The sequence below is a fragment of the Falco biarmicus genome, chromosome 3, assembly GCF_023638135.1.
Source record: "Falco biarmicus isolate bFalBia1 chromosome 3, bFalBia1.pri, whole genome shotgun sequence".
NCBI classification, from domain to species: Eukaryota; Metazoa; Chordata; class Aves; order Falconiformes; family Falconidae; genus Falco; species Falco biarmicus.
This window is the reverse complement of record NC_079290.1, coordinates 75073299-75089292: the sequence shown is the minus strand read 5'-3', so window position 1 is coordinate 75089292 and position 15994 is coordinate 75073299. Positions and strand designations below refer to the sequence as shown.

The 15994-nt window shown below is 38.1% G+C and overlaps 1 protein-coding gene across 2 annotated transcripts in view; it reads right to left on the bottom strand.

Annotated features, from left to right (window-relative positions):
• Positions 1–486: 486 nt before the first annotated feature.
• Positions 487–15994, bottom strand: part of TERT (telomerase reverse transcriptase) — a 33849-nt gene continuing 18341 nt past the window's right edge. For both annotated transcript variants that reach the window (XM_056332492.1, XM_056332493.1), the window contains exons 9-16: positions 13528–13641; positions 11692–11763; positions 9630–9815; positions 8098–8224; positions 7708–7769; positions 5905–6029; positions 5434–5571; positions 487–984 (exon numbers count right to left, since the gene is read on the bottom strand). In XM_056332492.1, coding sequence (XP_056188467.1) covers positions 881–984; positions 5434–5571; positions 5905–6029; positions 7708–7769; positions 8098–8224; positions 9630–9815; positions 11692–11763; positions 13528–13641 — 928 coding nt within the window. In that variant the 3' untranslated portion in view covers positions 487–880. The remainder of the gene's footprint in view (positions 985–5433; positions 5572–5904; positions 6030–7707; positions 7770–8097; positions 8225–9629; positions 9816–11691; positions 11764–13527; positions 13642–15994) is intronic.

The window sequence follows — 15994 nt, the reverse complement described above, 5'->3', positions numbered from 1 at the left end:
AATTAAACACACAAGCTTGGAAGAGGGAAAAAAACACATATGGGCAGGTTTATCAAAGCAGCCACAGGGCAAAATTCAGCTGTGCACAATGCATCACACCAGGGCTAGACACTACTTCAGTAACATTAGAGCCAAAGATAAAACCTAAATAAAGAACAAGAAATGCTAACAGAAAAGGCATCCACTTGGTGTATTATCTAATCAAGAACTTTTGTTGTGTAGGCACCACCATCTTTCTGTACATCACTGTATTAAAAATATCACCAAGTACTCAAAATACATAAACCATACATTAAATACAACCAGCTCTGACACTGAAATTTTGGCATATTTGTTGTATTTGTTGCATAAAATTTCTAACCTGTACATCTTGCTAGGTAGTGCCATGAAATGCACTTGCCTTGTGCAAACTGTCTTTCAGGACATAACACAGCTGGGGAGGATGTTAAAGATTACTATAAAATAAAGATACTGGAGACAAGGAAATGTTATTAAAATTAACCAGAAAATTTATTATAGTCTGCAACACAGAGAAGCAAAGAACAGCTCTTCAGAAACACACTGAAACAAGAAAGTAGATCTGTTCGTACAGAACATAGTTTAATGACGCCTTCTTCAAGAAGATGGGAATTACTGAACAAAATCAAGTAAATTACTTTGAATAGCCTGTGAATTTAAAGATAAACACAAACAAGAAGGCATTAACAAAACTGTATGCTCTTCTTAAGTCCTTGTGTGGTACCTGAGAAACAAACATGAAAAACTTCTGAGTGAAGTTGCTTTTGGTCCACTTTACCAAAATAAACTACAGAGAAAAGTCATCTAAAAACATAGCATTTATTTTCAAACCTGGAAGAATTATGAAATAAACTTCAACCAGTTAATCCATGATAGTTTTGAAATCTTGAGTAACAGATGGTTCTGTTGCTGTCTTCAGTAGTGCCATAGTATCCTTTGGGATCTTCCTGCATAGCTGCATCTTACCTACCAAAATATCAGAAAAAAATCATTACTACTGCAAGTAACTAACAATTTTGTTTTAGGGAAAATGCTAATAAAGTAATGAAATCAATACTAGCTGAATCCAATTAAAAAGTTGGAACACCTGGAATGTGGGGATATAAAAAGCTATGATAAAATATACTACTATTCTTCTGCCCTTAAATCAGGCTAATAAAAAGGTTAAAAATCATACACGAAAACACTAACAAACTAAGAAAAACCAGAGCAAAGTCCTCCTACTATGTCCTTGTTACACTTCCTTTGTTTGAACTTAAGAATTTTGAAATTTTATTGAAAAGTGTTAAAGACCATTTATTGAATAACTGTATCCACCAAAAAAAAAAAAAGGCCTTCTGTCAAACTACAGTTACTTTGAAAGACCCTATTTTGAGCAATGGACACAAGGGACAGGTCCTTATCTGGCTGCTGCTGTTTACCTACAGCAGGAAGGTATGCACAAACTGTTCCTTTGCCCCTCTGCTTTGAGATGTGTCATCAAAGTAGCCTATACTTGGAACTGACATACACAAAAAAAGATTTAAACAAAATAATGTGGAAAATGCACCTTTTGCTGTAAGACTGGCAATAGCAATTCTCTCTGTTGTTTCCTTGTAAGAAAAGAGAGGCTAACTCGAAAGCCACCCTTATAGTGGAATATTTTGGAGACTAAACAAGGCTCTTAAGAATGCAATTTTTTATAAAAGGATACAAAATTTTTTAAAGACAGAAGATCACTGAGTCTACTCTCAACAGTAGAATTCTCTACTCTAGAATTCTAGACAATAAAAAGAACTTTTTCAAGACTAGGAAGAACATGTAAAATCCTAGCAACAGTTTGAGTCCATTACCTAAACAGAGTTGGCAAAATTGTGCATGGTGCAGAAAGGGCAGAAGTGCTCAATAAACATTTGTTCTGTATTTGGAAATAAGATAGATGATGTATTTATATCTTATCATGATAAGGAAAAACTCTTGCTCCTTTCCCCACTGGTCATAATAGGAAGGATGTTAAACAGTAACTATGTTTTAAATACTTAACTGAAGAATGATGACTGCTCATACTGACAAGCCCCTGATGTTCATATTTAACAGGTTTTGGAATAGTGGGAAGAACTTCCTCCCCAAAACCTGTGAGCTTGGTATTGATTCCCACAGGGAGTAATGGAAGGGCACATGCAGGGACACAAGAAAAAGAATTAAGTTTATATTAATACCTGTCAACAACATGATCAACAGGGGTAATGGGTTTTATATAGCTGATACAAACTCTGAAATGACAACAAGAAGTATAGCTGTTAAGTCAACACAGGCGCTATGACCAGCCTTGGTTATCTCTGTGCTACAGATTGCTGTGCCATATAGAGATCCTGAAGCAACTTTACAGGAACACACCCGAGAATCAGTGACTTCCCTCTCACAGCTATTCTGACATCCACACATGCTACCTGATTTCCAGAAGTAAGACAAAATTTAAAACAGTGTTTAAAATTAACTCCAGTATCTCTACATAATACTCAGCTCTGTACTAACCTTCTCTTACAGTGTGATGTTCTGATTACAACAACATTACCCAGGAATAAGTCTGATGCAGGCCAAACAAAACTAACTTGTAAGACTGAACAGAAAACTACCTATCGATGTCTCTTTACATGGATTGTGTTCCTGCAGGACTGGGAAACTTAGTATCTTATTAAATTTGGAAGAAAATACATATATAAACACCACATGCAGTCAGGTGACTGAAAAGTCTTTATCTATGATCAGAGATCTTGGAGACATGGAGATAATGATGCATGTCCACACCAATGGTGTGCACATGACTCATCACTACCGATCACAAGATGTCTTTGTACATCTTTACAGTACCAGTACCAGTACACTGATGCCTCACGTTCCTTCTGCTCAGCCCCTAGGTGGAGCACCTAGTGCCTTCTCAGTTCCTTTTCAAAAACAGTTTGAAATGATTTTTAAAACCTCAACCAAATCTTCAAGGAAGGAGAAAGGCAGGTGTGAAAAAAATATACCTGCAGTCAAAGCAGCTCTCAAAATAACAGTCACTGGTAAGAAAGTTGCATGACAAGTTGATGCCAAACAGCTAGCTTCCTGCCAAACTACCTAGTCGATGTTTTGGGTGCTTTTTGTAAGAATAGCAACTACAGAAGTGCTTCACCAAGTATTGTATGAACCCTTGCAGCACCGACAGAACAGGGCTAGTGGAAGTACGGGTATGATTTCCAGGGGCTATAAGCAAATTGAGATCTCTCAGAGATTGGGCCATCACAGAAAAAGCTTCCATCTTAAAAGTTTTGCAATAAAAACAAGTCACAGCCTGCTAATTGTTTAAACAGCCATTAAACAAAGACCTCTGAACCCTTGATCTTTCAGCAGTGTACTTGATATCTCAGGTATTTCCAAAAGAAACTGGGCCTTGTAGATAAAGAGAGTTGTCTTGGCTTTATGGATTCTGCCTCAGAGAAAGTAAGATTTATGAAAGAATAGCTGGAAATAACTCTTTTGAAGAGCATGTTGCTACTAATTTTCTACTTGCTTTTGGTCTTTTCCTGCTCCACCCCCACAATACTTAGCAAGTACAACATCAATAGTTCTCCCCAGAAATTTAGAAAGCAAGGTTATTCCATTTCTGCAAGGGCAATTCTCACTGCCAGAGAAGCCAACTAATAAGATGGTCAGCTTTTCCTTCTGGGTTAGAAACTCTGCGTACAGAGTTAGGCCTGGACACGTGTAAGTTTCGAGTCAGTATTGTGGTGAGGCAAGGTGCTGTACAGGTACAGCAGAAGGAACCTAACAACAACCATTACTCAAACAAGGAAAATTCTGCTTCCCAGCCCATTCTCCCTGGTACCTGTGGTGGCATGATTTTCTGGACAACAGAGACTACTTCTACAGCAGATGCACACACCCATGGAAGACGAGGTACTGGTTAACGATAAAGCTGCCCGGGGCTGCACCTCTACCCTGAACAGATTCAACAGCAAAGCATGCACAGAGAAAGATGGGTGGCCTTTGGCTTGGATTATGGTCCGCCAGTCAAAGATCCCAAGAGCAAAACCTTCAGCATTAGAGATGAAAACTCAGATGTGCTCTATATGGATCTTAGAGAAGTGACACAGCTCCCAGAGAAGCTGCTGTTCTGCTGGGTGTGACTGCTGCATTCTCTGCTCAGTTCCTCAGTTTTTGTCCTCTCCAAGTGAAGCAAGCAGTCACCTCTTCCTTTCCTGGAGGCAGGTCTGCTTCCCCTGGTACTTCTAGAAGGGCTGAACAGAACTGGCTTCTCAGCAGCAGTGATCAAGCATGGTGCCTCTGGTTTTGGTGTCAATGAGTAACTCAGAGAAGGAGCTTCTCTGGGAGAGGCTGCTGGAGTTCTGCTCCATACAGAAAGTCCATAGCTGTCAGGAACATGCCTGGTGCAATCCCAGCCATCAGTCTGTTTGTTGTAAATGTCTGTGTCATCTTTGATACATCCACACTGTACCACCAAAAACCAGACTTGTTTGCACTCGGTGCTGCTGCAAGCCTTTGACACATGAAAGAAATGCTTACTTCCAAAAGCAGAACTGCTCTCCGTATGGGACAGTGGGCTTCAGCAGTGTCGAGGGAAGCTTGGGATGCATTTCAAATCAAATAGGGATCATTCTGGAACCAGACCAAAGAATTTCTCTGTACCATATAATAAAACTGCCCAAGTGATGACTCACTTGGAGTGCAAATTACAGTCACTGTTGTGAGTCTGCCCTGGACTGCAGTTGAATTCAACAGGATTGATTGTTTCAGAAAAACCTACTGCTGCTCACTTTTAATAACTCAGAACTGAAACTTCTATTATTTCTGTGGCTGGCCTGGGGACAGACCGCACAACTGATCAAAGAGAGAGCTCCCCAGAGGCCAGGTACACAGACAGCTTCTTCCACCGAGTAGGAGAGTCAGAGATTTGTTGACACCACTCAACTCTACTCCAATACAGCACACTCAGCGCAGCAAGTGCTTCTGTTTCAAAGCAATCCCAGTGACACTTTTTTGGTAAGAGTTCTTATTGTGGGATGCACTTACTTAGTTGCCAGTTAAGTACATTTTTAAAAATAGAAATCTAAGCATTCATATTTCATTCAGTTAAACCTGCTGAGAATGCTTATATGATTGACCCAATCTTAATTAAGCTGAACTGCACAAACTTACTGAGTGCCAAGTATCAACAACTGTCCCATAAGAACAAGGCTCTAGAACCTGCAGTGCTGAAAAATGTACCATTTCAATTTGCCTATTATGCTTAGCAAATTTGATTAAAATCAGAAAGTTCATTAATGTACATTTTAGAACAACATTTTACGATAAGAAAACCTTAAAAAGCCGTTAGATTCCAAATTTTATTACCATTAGCCATATTTCAAACTGTAAAAATAACAGTATACTTACAGGTTTGTAGGGGCTTAAGCAGGCATTTGTAGATAACTTTGTGGTTTCCCAGTTTGACAGTGAAGGCATGGTAGCAGAGCCATTCTGCTGCCTCAGAAGGGAACGCACCAGATGCACGTTTGTTACCTAAAGTAACACCTAGAGACAGAACAGGAAAATAATGTCACTGAAAATGATGAGCATTAAGAAGTGTCTGACCTATCCTATCTTTCTATAAAATTACTCCAACAGCTTTTATTAAAAACTCGTGTAGTCAATGAAGTCTTCTATATCAGCAGAGAACAAAACTGAAACATTTTAGTATCTTCAGAAAACTGAGTTTAAGAACAAAAAAAAGCAGTGATTCCCATCATGCATTCCATATTTTTTATTCTTTATCTCAAAGTTACCTGATCTGACTGCACATTCAGTCTTTGTTTGTCTAGAAAAAAGAAACCAAAACCCAAACAGGCTACTTCATTGCCATTATACCTCGGTTTTTTGCTTGCAGGATAGCATAGCAGCATGATGCAGTCTCAGAGATAATCCTTAGGAAGAAATGAGGATTATTTTTAACTTGCTGGTTGAATGGAAGCTGGAGAACACAGGCGTGGAACCTGATCAAAAAAACAGCCTATTGAATCACAAGTGATTTGCAATTTCAAGTGAAACTATGATTACATACCTTAGGCATTATACAACATTTAAAAGCACCCAGCAGTCTTTAACTATAACAACACTGTTAGCATATGACACCTCTCCTGTGAACACATATGATTTGTTTCTAAATTTTGTGCTTAAAGAAGATCATGAAGCCATCTGCCTTCATAACAGAATTCTCTTCTGAGGACAATGACCGTCTTATGTGTAGGGAAAGTTAACACGTTCTCACCTATTCCATATCACAGCCATGCAACCAGGGAACACCCACATTGAGTGTGAAAGGAAGAAAAAACAAAACAAAACTCCACAACAAATTCTGTTCAGGACTTCAGGAAAACAGACCTCCAAATGACATAGTGTTCTACAGATCAGGATGCCCACTCTTTTGTCTATTTGGAAGCAAGTCTATGGAAATCGCTTGTATTGTATGTATACTGCCTTACACCTTTGTTTGGACATATTTTAAAACTGATGGCTTTTTTTTTCTCCTTAGCCTCTGGCATTATAATCCTGCTTACGTTGAATACAGTCAACAATTACAGTGCTCGTTTTCCATTACCCAACATTGTATATACTTGCTTATTAAATTAACTCAGCATAAATTTAATCATATAAAGAAATTCTAAAATTTTAAAATATTTAAAGGATAAACATAATTACCATATTGCATCACACAGCTCTGGCTGAATCAATCTCACATGCTGTTAGCATGGTGGTCAGTTTTTAAAAGGTACTCTAACATAAAGGCCTTTGTTAGAGTGCTACCATAAAAGCAATCAAAAGTAACTATGTAATCATGTCCAACAGAGAAAAACCATAAGTAATTCACAACACAAAGTTTAAGAGTTTGATACATCAGTGCTTTACCACTTCTTTGACAAAAGAACGATACAGGGTGAATGTGGACCAAGCTGAATTTAAGAACAAAACTAAAATATCACTTCCTAGCAAGTATGAGCTAAACAAGAGAGCAACATCTGATTCTGTAAAGAGGGAAGCACCTCTTACACCTTTTTGCGTTAAAACAGTAAACAGTTACTTGGTGCTGCAAATCATTCAGTCTTCAATGGACAGAGATTAGTATTTTCTCCCAAATTGTTTATCAGTCTTGATTCCTTTCCCTTATCCTTGTTAAAACATTCACTTCCTCTGCTAGTCAAAAACAGCTCACAAACCCCAAGATAAAACTAAGGAGCAATTAAGACAGCAGCAGCAGCTAAGAAACTGCAATTAACTTAGTAGAATGAAACCTCACTTTACGTGAAGTTATACCAGTCAAAGTTCTATATGATTTTAAATAGATACAAAGTTCTAAATATAAACTGGTTAATGAGTGATCGGGCTTCTCATCATCCTCCTGAAGTAAAACAGACTGCTTTTCTTGAGGTCAGCTGTCAATATCAAGAGACACTGAAAATCCATTTAGTGAAATGTCACTTAAACACACACAATATAATCCTGTATCCTGAATCTAATATTATGTAAGAACAGTGTTAAAACAGTAACATGACTTATTACTGACATTTACCACTGCACATTTATATGGCACACTTTCTCCTAGCCCGTAGCTCCTCCACGTGTCAAGAAAGAGGAATGAAATAATCAGAGTTACTTCAGAAGACAGTGACCTACCTGTAAGCCTGAAGTAAAAATATCTTGTAGATGTTAATGACAACTGTTCTAAGGCTGTTGATCTAGAACAGAACAGAAACAGAGCTATAGGAATATTTTAGTGTCACGATAGGATTTGTTCAAGTTCAACAGCATAAGATGATTTAGAGATCTAGAGAAAAACACATTTTACGCTAAACTTTGAAGATTTCCTTTACGTACCTAAGTTAACAATATTGTGAAGGCTCAGTTCTGGAAGGTGCTGAGACCCCATATTTTAGCTGATGTCAACACTTCCAGATTATGTACATTACCTCTCAAAACCAATTCTGTATGTTAGAACTCAAAGCAGTTTTAAAGCTCTGTATCATTAATCACAATATTCCCAAACATCCATTTCTATATTCCCACCTGTAAATCAAGAAATAAATAATGGCATTTCAGTTTGAGGACTCTAATCAATTTGTATTTCATGCTTGTCCCAGCTGTTCTACTTGAATTGAAGGAAAGACTTGATCTGATAGAAGTATAGGTATAACTAGGAAAAAAAAAAAAAAAAGAAAAAATTAAATTCCGTGAGTTAACAGACTAAATTCAATTCTGTAAAGTAAGCCTCATTTAACTTCTCATGTTACAGAGCTTGCCTGCTGACCAATGAGCCAGTAGCTAAAAGACAACTATTAACTAAATTAAATTTAGAAAGAGACCAGACATTGTGGCATTAAGACTATTAGCTAAGGAATTACCTCAGTACCTGAGGGCTGAATAATTCACCCTGCTAAAAAAACCCAAACCAGTAACTTTAAGCACAAACTAGACTTATTTCTAAAACACATGGTCTAGCCAGACCATTATTAATGACTTCTGTGACAGCCAGGTTACACTCTGTGATCCAGGCAATGCAGGAGCTTAGGCTGGAAGCCATCTCAGTTTACCCTGGCACTGCAGTTACTTAAATGCCCTCAGGATTCTGACTGGTGTCTCCCAGACCAGTAGCACCAATACCCTCATCAACATAAACTGTCTCTTTTAGAAACACAACTAGTGAATGAACCTCTTTTGCTGTTGGTTTTAGTTCTCTGTTGTTACAGAAAATCATGTCATACAAATTCCTTTCCTACAGTGACCAAGCTTTTCTGTTGTGGAAGACTACTAAAGAACTTCACCACTCTGGTGATGGAAAACTTCCTCCTGATTTCCCACTTGCATGGGGTCGATAATACAGCAGTATTACCCTTCAGTTTAAACAGTTCTTTCTTGTTAATCTTTAGTAAATGTCTAATGCCATCTCTAGCAGTCTATGTAAAGGGTCTACAGAGCTTCTCAGTAAGATACAATGTCCTGTCCCGAGTTCTACGCCACTTCAGACTGCTTTGTGTATATAGTCAAGGCTGCTAGTTTAAAGAGAAATTACTTGTCCCCTGCACTACCATCTGAAGTGTACCGGAGGGAACACCACTGATGTTGAAAGTATTACTAGTCCCCCTAGATGATGCAAAAATTAATTCCAATCTGAAGTTCACATCATCCTTACTGCTTCTTTTAGGAAGGTACAGAAAAAAACGATTTCAGGACAATAAATGTAGTTAGCTACATGTAGACTTCAAGTAAATGCAGTGCATAATGGTGAAAGAAGCTGAACTGAGGTTATTGCACAAGCTTTCTCAGAACCATGTAGTCACCACATGGTATATGACTTCTGATCATTAGTGACCTGTGCAACATTTGATGGTGTAAATGGTACCTACATTCCACTAGGAGGGGTTGAAGAAAATAGCAGGCTGCACAGCAGAATAAAATGTTTAGACTACTGTATAAGAAACAGAATTGTAAAATCTATTTTGCAGTTAATTAAACTACACCATTCACAAGACATTCATGTTCTTCTCACACCATATACAATATACTATAAAGCTGACACTGGACTATTCAGATCTATTTACCTGGAGTAATCGCAGTAAACCTCAAGTGTCTGCGTATCTATTAATAATCCACACCATGGGATCAAACGACAACCTGGCAGCTGTTTTAATTTGGAACATTCTGGGATATCATCAGCAGGAAAATTCACGACTGTCTTTTTGTGGTTTATTAAAAAGCCATATTCAGGAATACCTGCTGCTAGAGTCCTAAAACAGATATAAACAGTTAGTCTAACCTCCCCTGCAAAAGCAAACAAAAACCTACATGCTGCAAAACACATGAGATCTTGCATAAAAGGCCAGAAATCAAAGAATAAAGGGAACCATAGCCAAGTCTTTCAGTTAAGGAACACAGCTAGAAATAACCAAAAGCTGAACACATTAGAGGTAAATAAATACATAAATAAATAAGCTTAAGGATATGAGGATAATGGAGAAAAACTTTTACAGTTTAATGCAAATTAAGAACTTAAGGCATGGAACATTTGAGACAAGCTATATAAACCACACCCACAGAAATCACTAAGATCAAAATCACTGGGAAAAGGCAGATGAAGAATTATTTGCTTTGAAAGTTAACAAACCCAAGGAGAATCCATGTAACAGGAACCTCATTTATCTGATGGAAAGTTACGAACTTTCTCCACAAAGTTTTCCCTAAGGATGTTTCCTGTGCCAGAATGCCTGCTGTTTACCTACTACACATTGGATCGGCAGTGTCGGCTCATGGACAAGCAGCAGTTTGTCTTACTTGGCAATGTATTCATGTGCAGGCTTCATCCTTTTAAGGAGTGAGAGGAAGAGGTAGGCTCCTCTTCTTCTTCTTCTTGGGGAGTAATAGTCAAAACACTGTCTCCTTAAAATTAATTTCTTGAATCCCCCAGTTCTAATACTACATTAGGAAAAACTGTTACTACTCCATCTGTGATGAAGAGTTCACAGGACCTCTAAGCAGTTCTGGAAAACTTGCACGGAAGAGGCTACTTGTCTAGAGAAAATCAATACAGCTGATGCAGAAGTTGATACAGAACAAAGATGCAGGTAACTTCAAAGGGCAAGTAGGACAGCAGCCACAATGCTACTGGAAGTGACATTACGCTTAGGAAATGTTACAGAAATTAACAGCTTGAGGCATCTCCAGCCTCTTAGTTGGACTTATTTCCAGAACTGTAAATCTATACATCCCTACAAATTTCTTTCTGTTCAAATACGGAAATGAGGACAAATGAAGTCTTCAACACACACTACTCACCATTTAGTACAATTTATACTTCCAGCTGTGCTTAGCCTGAAAGGTGATGGGGAAATCAGCTAATAACAGAGCTGTATCTTTCCGACTACTGAAAAGCATGACGCAACTGAATGCATTTCAGATGCTCAGCTTTTCTTTAGGATCACTCCTTTGGGTCCTTAAAACTAGCTTTGGCATCAGCAGAACTCTTCTTGGATACTGACCATATCCATTCACGTCCATTGTAACCAGAAACCTCCTTTGGGGACCAATTTAAAGAAAAAAACCCGGTAGTTTTGAAGCATTATAAAGAATTACTGTTTTAAAACAACTGTGAGAGCTGCTTGCTGCCATGCTATCAGTATCTTCAAATACTTACCCCAGATTATTAATGACCAGAAAATTCTTAGCAATAACGGATCAGAGAAAAGTTACATTCTTTCCCCAGGAATAGATGCCTGCCCAATAAAAGCACTTTAAGAATGTTACTAAGACCTCTTTAAGAATTTGAGGGGAAATGGTCTTAAAAGACAACTGTCAGCTGCTTTGGTTAGTCTGCACTACTTACGCTGCTAGAAGCTCCATCAAGGTCAGTAGCTAGGTCCCTAATTTAAACTTCAGCAGGAATCCCCCACCATCTGAGCTGCAACAGATCATTAGTTGGCCATCAGGAACATAGCCATCAGGATTCTTCCCGAGCACAGGCTACCAGCAAGGACTCCAAAACAGCCCTTGATTATTAAGCCATAAAACAAATACACTTATCTGTACAAGCATGTATAAAGATGAAAAAGAACGACCTAAAAGTTGTTAATGCTTATTACTTTAAAGACAATGTCTTTAATAGCATACCTTAGAAAAGTTCTTGCCTGCGTTAGATGTGGTGTAAGCAGCAAAAAGTCATCAATGAGACGTATTAGGACTCTGTAATCAAGAAGAAACTGACATTAGATTTCTTGATATGTAATCCTTTCAAACGTTTGTCATATTCTTCAAAGCACCAACATGCCCATTTTAATTCACACAAAGGTAGAGGCCAATATCATCTCCAAACCAAGACTCATGAAGAATTCTCAGTTCTGCTTCTTTCCTAAAAATAGATTTAAAAAAAAAAAAAAAAAGCAAGCAAAGAGGCTGGCTACACGAAACATGACAGGAATTCACAGCACACAGACTCCTCCACAGTAGTTTCTTAGATACAAGGTTTTGCACTTTTCCAAGGGAGAGTTTGCAGTGTCTTAATCCACAAGCAAGGAAATGAGGTTTAACACCAGGTACACAAGCAGATACCAGATTCTTGATGTGCTCTAACTCTGTATCTTTGTTTAACCATGTAATGACTTGTTTGTGAGGCTATAACTTGAAGGTAAAACAGACTACCACCTACCACTGTAAAGGTTGGAATTTACTTTTTCAACAGAATTCAGGCCCCAAGCATGCCCGTATTTTTCTGATAAATCCTGCCTAATAGATCATAGAGAACAACCTCTGGAGATGATCTTGTCTAGTCCCCTCTTCAGGAGAATTGCCATCACTGTGATCGGATCAGCTGCAACTTACCTAGCCAAGTCAATAGCCAGGTTGTTTTTTTGACTTAAAGGTCAAACGAAACTATAAAAATAATTCAACAGACACTTGAGTAACATTCTAAAATCTGCTCTGCATAAAACCAGCTGCCATGTTAAAGAGTACACTCTTCTGCATCAGCTTCATAATTTCAGTGCAAAAGACAGCTAGACTTTTTTAGACTCATACCATCAGAGCATCCTAAAGCCTATGAGAAGAACTCTACTACTTGTGCAGGGAAATGATTAGATATCTGAGACTTTCCATTACCCAGTGAGCCTCTCAAGAAGAGATACCCGACAGATGCACTTATCTGGAGTACTCCTACACACTTCTTAGTTTCTTATTTTCTTTCTCAGGACAGGATTCACAGCAATGGCAGGAGATGTGTGAACACAGACAAGCTTCAGGGTCCAGCTCATGTCTAAAGACCTTAATCTGAGATTCAGCTGGGCATCAGTTCATATGGAGGTAAAAGGGACCCCCAAATTTTTACACATAATAAAGAGGTAGAGCTTTTATCAGGCTAGCTTTCTGTCAAGCTCCTAAGCAGCAGACATGAACAGGGCACAAAGACTTGGAACATGTACCAAGAACCACACAGGGCTTCAAAGAAGAATCTTGCAAAAAATCTGCAATAAAGCTGTGACCTTGATAAAATGTTAAGATTTAGAGATGGTGGATTGGAAAGCCCTGAGGCAGAAGCCTGGAGTATCAGAAAGCCTCTAACAAATATCCAATTTTGTCTGAGGACAAAAGACCACAGATATGGTGGGAATGAGTGTGGGAGAACGATAAACTTCTTAGATGTACAAGAAGAGCTTGTTAGACTCCTTACAGCATCCCTAAATACTGTGCTCTTTGTAAGGACAAGTCTCCTACCCACAGACCTGGGAAAGCTTCTTTTCAGCACTTCTCTCCCTAATCTTATGACAAACAGGGAAATTCCCCCACAAACAACCACAGCAACACTGAAGCTGCAGAGATGTTTGTGTGCACCACGCTCCTAATGGAGAGTTGGAAATACTTGAAATTCAAAGGCAAACTTCAGAGAAAATATCTAACACACATACTATGTGTTATGCATTACTATAACAGAGCACTTGAACAAAGCATCCCTACCCATCCTGCTGTATTCCAGAGAGCAATTTGTTTTCCATGTCTCCATAGCATAAGCTGCAAAGTAAGGTTGACAAAATGGAGCCCTGTGGAATTCCACAGCACTGTATGTAGTACCTAGTAAAGAATAACAAAATAAAAAAATAAAAAAAACATGCAACAAGAAGATTGCAATAGCCATTAAACATTCACTTTTTTCAAGGATAACACATTTCAATAATAAGTACATTCTTGCTAATTAGCCTTAGTTAGATTTGTTTGTTCTTTCCTCTAAGAGCCTACATATTGTTTGAGATGTTCCAAGTTAAACACTGGAAAAAAACACGTATTCCCTTATTCGTAACAAACTCCAGTAGACAACTGTCATTAAACGTAAGACATGTAACTGTTCTCAAACCTCAATGCTGCCTCCCTCCCTCAGCTGCAGAGCCACCCTTCATTTAAGCTTTGTAATTCTTTATGTTCCATCCTGCATAGCTTCAAAACAAGCATTCTTGTACAAGAAACATAGTGCACTGGACAAAACTTTCAAACTATAATTAATACTTAATTATTATTGAGGTGTTTATTCTTTGTTTATAGTTGCACAGCATGACCTGGCCAAGGAAAATATTTTCTTGAGATTTTGTATTTGGGAGGTTTTGTTTCTTTTCTGTTGGGGTTGATGGGCTTTTTTCTTCGGGGGTGGGATGTGCGTCCACAAATACGACTTTAATCTTAGGGAAATTTCTGATGGCTTAGCCCAATAAAGCATGTGATCTGGTTTTATACATCCCAGCTATACTGTAAATTGTAATTATATCCTCATTTAACTGCTCAGACTTAAAGCTATCTTACTTCTAATCAGGGAAAACCACTACATCCTGTGAAATGATAACCCTTATTACTTGTAATGATACCCAACCTCTCCCTGCCCCCCCCCCCTTCAACAGTTCCCTGAAGTTGTCAGTTGTCACTTTGCAGAAGAGTAAATCTTGATTTGTTTCTCATGGCTTCAGAGAATTCACACAGACATGGCCAGGGGGAGGTTCATTAGTACTGCCCCTATCTTGTTACTTGTATAAAGCCAGTAAGACCATGCACAGTAACAGTAACCTATCACATCTAGATAAGCTGCCGAGGACAGTGCTCCCTACCACCTTGTGGATTTTTCTGTGCTGGCGGCAACAGAACAGTATGCCTCACAAAACCCAAGGGACTTCTTTTCATGACAGTCCTTTGAAACAGCGAGATACTACATTATAATGTCTATTTCACCATTACTACATGAATGGCTTAGTGAAACTGAAGAGAATGAAATTATGCAACTGGACACCAGAGCCACATACTACATTCTAGCTGTGATCTTGCCTGTTTTGATTCATCTGCCAATTTTTCTAGCAGTTATTTTACATTTTTCTGGACTTCTGGTAAACGTCTCAAATGGTATTAAAAGATTCTTTCTAGGTACCCACTCAACAATCAGCATTTTTCTTAAAATACCAGGTGAATGTTAACTAGCTGTGATGACTTTTTGACAACCATCAGAAAGTGTACTCATTTACTAAACTTTGGGGTTGGTTTTTTTTTTGAACAAATGAGAATGAGCTACTTAAAAATGGCAAATTCATTCCACAAGACAGTATTTTTTCAGCCAAGCTGTGACTGAATTTAAGTAAGTGTGAAGTTGGCTTCGTCAGGTGTACTTTCATTAAAACCATTAAACTTTTATTAAACACACTGAAGTCCTTATTAACAGCATGCTATGTCAGCATTCTCATGATCCTGCCAAAGGGACTGTAAGCATTAATGCTAGAAAAACCTATAAACACTCTTCTATTTGCCTCCTTGAAAGCTTTTCTCCCTCTCACTCAATCCTGTGAGATTAAGTATTCTAAAATATAGATATTTTTTCAACAGCAAGAAGCTATTACTTCTAAAATACCTCACTCTGAATTTACAAATAAAGATCATGCAAGTACTTGCTTTCTAGACATGGTACACATTTGCCATCTACAGGTAAAACGTAAATACCAGATCACCATCTCTAGCAACACAAGAAAAAAATCTGCATTGCTACCCTCTATAACATCTGATACCTAATTCTGGAGCTGCCAATAATTTTAATTCCTATTGTTACTGCCTTTTACTTCTATTGTAACTTGCCAAATAGCAAGGCTATGCAGAAAAGGTTTAACATTTTTAAATTTTTACACTATACAGAAACTACTAACAAGGCTTTTGCATGATTGCTTGGATGTTACTTTGCTTTTGTTCGCCACTATGGGACCCAACATTTTAAAGTCTTTTTCTTTTGAACTACATCTGCAGTTTTAAATTAAGGAAGTTAAATATTTATAGAAGAATGTATTCTGTGCACAGTTAACATCATCCAGGTGGGAAAGAGAAATTCCATTCAATATGAATTTGCTTCCAAACTCTTCATGCTTTTATGAACTTTAACTGATAGATTTCAAATTAACATGAAATA